Here is a 6696-nt window from a genome sequence, read left to right on the forward strand (position 1 = left end):
ATCCAAGCACCCTCCAAATCCGGTAGGAAATAGGGTCCAAAGTAGTCAAATGATTGAGATAGAGCATTTATTGTCAATCTAACCCTGCCATCCATACACCTCTTTGGTTTAGAGTTAGTTCAGGGTTAGAATCTAACTCTAAGCTCTACCTGAGTTAGAGTTCTCGTCGTCTCGGTTCATTTCCATCATTCTTTCCCCATTCCTGTGTTTTTAGTATCCTGCGAATCAAAGAGGCCCTTTTTTTTGAGGGAAAAATCAAAGAGGCCCTTAGACTAGTTTCGGTCCGGTCATTTTTTTGTAAACGTGTTATGTCCAAAATTTAATGAGCGTGCTCCGGTTTCCACGAAAATAATTCGGTTTCATGTAGTAATTCATTCATTTATTTATTCTTCTGCGGGGGGTTTGCATGTAATTCGTGAGGTTTGAAATGTAAAGTACACTGGCATATGCTCCGAGTCGTGCATGCACTATGACCCAGATGCTCTATGTCCCACATGTCGGCGAATGGGAGCACGTGGAAATAGCCTAGGAGTACATATAGGAGGATAGATGCGTGAAATAATATGTACTGTGAAGCGTAGCCACAGTTCGAAAAGAAGACCTAAAGTGATGACAGCTATAGGTCGCACGCACCCAACTAGTGGTACTAGACATACAACTAATTTTTCCCTAAAAAAAGAGGCACGAGTGCTCAGTACTTCTATTCTATAAACACGAGTCCCATCTGACAACAGCGTCCGTGCTATAGCTAGCTCTCCTCCCTCGTTTCTCTCTTCTAATTCTAAACTCGGCCGACGCCCGGTGGGCAGGGTGGGTTTGCTCAACTGCGGCCCCACCTCACAGTGAAAATGTTACGACTAGAATAAAAATGCCATATAATCCCTCCGTTCATAAATATAAGCCTTTTTAGATACTATTTCAAATGGAATACAACATACAGATGTATGTAGACATAGTTTAGAGTGTACATTCACTCATTTTGCTCCGTATGTAGTAGTCACTTGCTGGAATCTTTAGAAAGACTTATATTTGGGAACGGAGGGAGTACTATACTAATAAAACATTAAGGCCACGAGGCGATGCAGTGCTGGTTACAGGAGGCAAGAAGAAGAGATGCATCCATCGACGACGTCCACCTCCTGAACTCAGGGCACCGGCCCACCGAACGACGCCTAAGTAGCAACGGCTTTCATGGCCAGATCGACGTGCTTCTGCACAATGGCGTCCAAAGATTCCAGCCGCTGGAAGAAGGCCAACGTCTTTCTGTCATCGCTTGCCTTGTAGTGGCCTATGTAGACAATTTCCTCATAGACGTGGATGTGCAGGTCGACGGATTCTTGCATGGTGAGGCGCTGCGCGGCGAGCGCGGCCTCGAGGTGCACATTTTTCGTCGCGACCTCCGGCACCTGCAGGGCCACCAGGGCTTGAAAGAGTTCGTCACCATGGAGGCCGATGAGGATGGCAGGCAATGAGGAGCCTGGGCGCGCGAGCTGGAGCAGTACGGCAAGGTTGTCCGCGCACTTCTTGACGGCGGTGTACTTGCGGATGGAGTTGACCATCATGTCGTCTATATGAGAGGCGAAGCCGGCATCGGCGAGGGCTACGATGCCTGCGGTCGCCAACACCGTCTGGAAACACTGCGCGTGCGGGGCCACAGGCCGGCGCCTTAGATGATTTGGCACAACCAACTGCCCCTCGCGTCCATCGCCTCCATAGGTGCTTGTGGCTTCTGGTCACTTGGTCTTGGATTGGAGTGAGCAGTGTTGCGCAGAGACTTGGGAGTAGATGGATTGGAGTGGTGGGGCGCCTTTATTATATGAGAGTCCAAACTCTGTTGCATTCACATCATGCTGGCTCTATTCTGCTTCTCCAATTAATTCCCTGTGCATGTAATTGAGGATGCATCATTGATCGTTCAACGTCTCGGGAACCGCTACCCTCTCCCTCCTTGGCATTGAAGCACCTATGGACCCGTCGACGACGAGGTGCCTATGGTGACTTCATAAATTTCAAGATGATAGTGCCGTGCGTGTGTGCGTTCATAGGGGTGAGTGTATGCGCGTGTATATGAGTGCTTGCGTCTGTACTGTGTAAAAAAACATAAATGCGTGTCAAAAAGAGACTAGTCAGTATACTCGATATTGTGCACCTCGGAGAGGAAAACGATAGAACTAGTACGTATTTATTTACGGTGCAGATTCACTCATTTTGCTCCATATGTACTCCATCTCGGTGTAGTCTAGTCACTTGTTGAAATCTCTAGAAGGGCAAATACTCCTTTCTGGTTTACAGGGCTATACTAGCAAGTAGTTGTACGTACTCGTACAATAGTGGGCTCACATAGCAATTTTGTCTCATGCAAGAGCCCGGCTATATGCGTGCTCCAATGTTCGCAACTGCAACGCTCGGTTTGCGCTTGTCTTTTCGCCTCTTCAAGAAGACGAACAATGATGTTACTACTACTGCTTCTACAGTGTCGAATCCACTGCTGCATGTCCGTCCACCGCGAGCGGGATGGATAGCTTGTTGTAGAAGTACTACTAAGCAAAAGCCTGTCCTCGTTTGCCAGCAACCGCGCGCATGGGTGAGGGAGAAGGCGTGTAGTAAAATCAAGCTTCTCCTCGTTGTACGAGTTTACGCGACACATCATAGCACTAGCCCCACATGCTTGCCTCTAAACATGGCTGAATGACCCACAGTGTACAATATATTTGCTACAACCTCTAACATTTACCCGCCACAAATTAAAATATATGTGGACGTATGCATCGTTCTGATGTAGAGGCCGGGGAGTCCCCCCTTTTCGGAAAAAAACAACTTAAAATATATATTCCTGTCTTGACCAGATGAGCGTGCAAACTACAATCACCAGGGTGTCAGGTAGGGCCAGAAGACTATTTTAATATTTTTTTAAAAACTTTGAGACGGACACATAGCATGGAGCCGACCCCAACAATTTTAAGCTTACAGGCACGGTTCACGCTATCCTAGACTACTCTACACATGAACTGCCACACGAGCGTCCGGGCTGCGCTTGGCTCTTTGCCTCTTCGGGAAGTCGAACAATGATGGAGTACTAGTACTGCACTGGAGGAGTACTACAGTACGCTTCTGGCCATCTGACACCAATTGAACTGCTGCATGTCTACTGCGTGCGGGAGGGAGAGCGTGTAGCGAAAGCTTCTCCTAGTCTTGCCAGCCACCACGCTCATGGGCGAGGGAGGGATGCTCCTGCCTTTACGTGTATGACAGGTGGGCCCAACAGGTGCAGTTAAGTCCGTGAGGGAGATGATAGTCAAACTTCTCGTTGATGTACGAGTTGACGCGACACATCAAAGCACTGCACTCGATATATTTCAATAATTTGCGTTTACCGATGCATTAATTACAATGCATGCATGCATGCCGTGACTCTCCTTTTGATACTTGCTTTGTAATACCCCGGCCCAAGTCGAGAGATGGTTGTGCACGAGGAGGGTGAGATCATGCAGACCGAACAGGATCCGACGATGGAGCTCTCTAAGGTCTCGATGGACTCACCGTGCTCCACTGCCCCTTGTGCCTCCGCCCCTTGACGCCTCCAGTGTATGAGGTTTGAATACACCTCGTACGTTCGGTTGATTGAGCAAGGTGCAGGTTTCTTGATTGATGTGCTGTTCGATTGATTTCTGTAGTGCAAGGGAGGGCACCTGGCTTGCGCGGACTGCCGCGTCGAGCGCCCCGGGAACCAGCGGTAGTGCCCGAAGTGCGAGCGCGGAGGTGGCTTCGACATGCGTAACACGGCGGTGGACTCCGTCCTTTCATCGGTGAGGGTGGAGTGCCCGCACGAAGGCTGTGGGCTCTATGTCACTTACCACAAGCTCGCCGATCACCAGAGCATGTGTCCGCTCGCGCCCTGCATATGCCCCGTGCCTGTCTGCAGCTACGATGGCCCGCCGCTAGCGCTCTACCACCACATCAGCACCGCGCATCCCATGCCCGTGCACAGGATCCAGTACGGCAAGGTGCTCCAGCTGCAAGTGCCACTGTCGGAGCCACGACTCTTGCTGTTTGCGGAGGAGGACCGCTGCGTGTTTTTCTTGGTCGGCGGCATGCTCGACATCGGCGCGCCTATCACCGTGTCGGTCGTCTGGATCAGAGCGGGGGCATCCCCACTGCCGCACTACGTGGCCAAGCTGTGGGCGAACGACCTGCTGGGGGAGCCCGAAGGCACGACCGACGCTGTCGAGGTGGAAATGGAGGTGAGAAGCAGCAAGGATCCCAGCGACGTCGACGTGCAAGAGCTGACCTTCTTGACAGTTCCGCCCAAGCTGCTGGCCGGGGCTAAGCTTGTGTCCCTCCACATTCAGATTGACAAGCTCACGTCCTAAATGTTTCTACAGTGCCTTCTGTTTATCTTAGTAATATGCTAATATATGGATTACCTTGGTCTACTTTAGCTTAAGAAATGGTGGGTTTTGGTGGCGATGCAGCAATTACTTCGACATCAGATCAGTAATTTCCAACAGTCGAACGGATATTTTGTGTCTGTTGGATATAAGTTCCTTTGGGTAAGAAGTACTCAAAAATTTATGTTTATCAATGCATTAATTGCAATGCATGCATGCATAAAGTACATGTATTGGTCAATTTTCTCATGATACTTGCATGCAATGATTTAATGCACCTTGGAATCTGAACATGTGTTGGGGAACAACCAAATTGAGCCTTATAAAATGGAAAAACTAAAATTTTCAGATAAGCCCTATAAAACCGGAAAGGAGGTAGTAGAAAAAGAAGTACTCCATCCGGGAATAGTGCCACACTTCGAAACTAGAACCGTCAATAAATTTTGAGCTTGCGTCTCGTCACATTCCAAATTATTCCATGCTCCCCGTCAAGGTCTTTGGAGATCTTGGCACTCGCCTGAAGTGCTGCGTGGAGAGCTCCTCCGATGATGAAGATTCCTCCTCAAGTGGGAGTGGCGAGGAGGACAGCGACAGCAGCGAAGAGGGAGTCGAGCGGCAGGATGCCGACTCCGACTTTGACTGACCGCGCCGCCCCTCCCTCGGCCACGCGCGCTGCTGAGGGCCATCCTTGCCAAGCTCTCCATCGGGGTGCTCCCCGTCATCTCCTTGGGCGGCTGGCGTAGGAGGGCCGGGGAAGGCAAAGAAGGCGGGTGGCGTCCGTCAAATCGGAGTACGCGGGCACCGATGCCTTCATCGCGTATTGCCGGCCCGCTGCCTCGTCTTCCAGCTCCTTTCGTGGCACCAAGATGTTCTCTTGGTGCCTTCTGCTCCTCGTACCTTGCCTAGGCGCTCTTTTGGCCCTCCTGCTGCCTTGTTCCACCTTTTGTGGAGAGGGAGAAGAAAAGGATTACGGCACCTTATTTCTTTTCAGTTTGTAAGCCTACGGGCACTTGTTAATTTTAAGACCTATAATCCCCTTGCTCATGTTCTTAATTCCGTATGAACTGTACCTGTATGGGATATTTTTAATGAAAAGGGTGCTTGCCGGGTTCTTTGTGCGTGAGCGAGGCCCATGCCAAGGACGAATCCGTGTTATTTCTAAGATAAACATGGTCGCCCGGCAACAGGCCTTGCCGTTCCCCCACTTCAGTCGACCATTCTTGCGCTCTTGGCGGAGGCAGGGCAAAGTAGAGTTAGGCCCCTCGTTCATCTCCTCGCCACAACGACTACTACCAGATTCTGACCTAGGAGGTAGCTCTTGGGTACAGGAAAGGGGGAGCATGGTGGTTTTAAGAACACAAATGAGGTTTCACATATCCCAGTTCTATATGGAAGCGCATAACAGGGGGATGAAAGACTTATCTGAATCCGCAGCCCCCGGCAACCTTGGCTTGCCGTGGTTGGATCCTTGTATCTTCAAGTTCTCTTTTTCCCAAGCGGCTCAGCAGAAGTGTCCGCGAGCCCTGCGAACCAAAGAGAACAGAAAGACGCACACTCGACCTCTAGGCTAGGGGTTAGTCACCGCTAAGCACAATCAACCCTAACCGAGGGAGAGACTTAACCTAGCATGCATGCTATAACTTAAGGCGCCAGCGCTTCGTTTATTTATGCTCAGGATCTGCACCATGCTTTGTACAAAGGGTTACATGCCTTGCCAACAAAGCTTGTACAAAAGGTAGCTTGCCGGGGAGCCCGGCAAGCCGCGCCTTATGGGTAAAACTTGCGAAGATGCTCGATGTTCCAGGAGTTGTTCACTGGGACATCATCTTCGGTCTCCAGGAGGATTGCGCCGGGCGTGGTGACTCATATTATCCGATAAGCGCCTTCCCACTTCGGCGTCAACTTGTTGGAATTCTTAGCCGATTGAACACGCTGAAGAACAAGGTCGCCTTCCTCAAAGCTTCGGGCATGAACCTTGCGGCTATGGTAGCGGCGCAAGGCTTGCTGGTAGCGCGCTGCTCTCAGAGCTGCCCGAAGACTATCTTCCTCAAGGAGCGTTGTGTCATCTTGCTGCAACTGCTCTTGCTCAAGCTCGTCATAAGCGAGCACTCGAGGTGACCCGTATATGAGTTCCATGGGGAGAATTTCTTCTGCCCCATATACTAGGGCAAAGGGGGTCTGGCCGGTGGCTCGATTTGGCGTCGTCTTGATCGACCAAAGAACCGCTGGCAACTCATCAATCCAGCGCCTTCCGCTCTTGTGCAGCCTGTCAAAAGTTTTCGTTCTCAGGCCTCTTAACACTTCAGCA

At 50.5% G+C, this 6696-nt stretch overlaps 1 protein-coding gene across 1 annotated transcript; it reads left to right on the top strand.

Moving 5' to 3' along the window:
- Positions 1-3770: 3770 nt before the first annotated feature.
- On the top strand, positions 3771-5031 carry LOC147967820 (E3 ubiquitin-protein ligase SINA-like 4). Its single transcript, XM_087523263.1, has 2 exons — positions 3771-4331; positions 4882-5031. Exons 1-2 carry the CDS (start codon positions 3771-3773, stop codon positions 5029-5031), a joined length of 711 nt encoding a protein of 236 aa, XP_087379389.1.
- Positions 5032-6696: the final 1665 nt, after the last annotated feature.

This window comes from Triticum urartu, chromosome 5A (genome assembly GCF_056163025.1).
Source record: "Triticum urartu cultivar PI428250 chromosome 5A, HENAU_Tu73, whole genome shotgun sequence".
In the NCBI taxonomy this organism is placed as follows: domain Eukaryota; kingdom Viridiplantae; phylum Streptophyta; class Magnoliopsida; order Poales; family Poaceae; genus Triticum; species Triticum urartu.

What these genes read in the sequence shown, in the direction of transcription:
- LOC147967820 (XM_087523263.1), top strand. Translation starts at nt 3,771, where the DNA reads ATGCGTAACACGGCGGTGGACTCCGTCCTTTCATCGGTGAGGGTGGAG. An exon ending in TGCTGGCCGGGGCTAAGCTT is followed by an intron (nt 4,332 to 4,881) that starts GTGTCCCTCCAC and finishes CTCCCCGTCAAG; the next exon opens with GTCTTTGGAGATCTTGGCAC.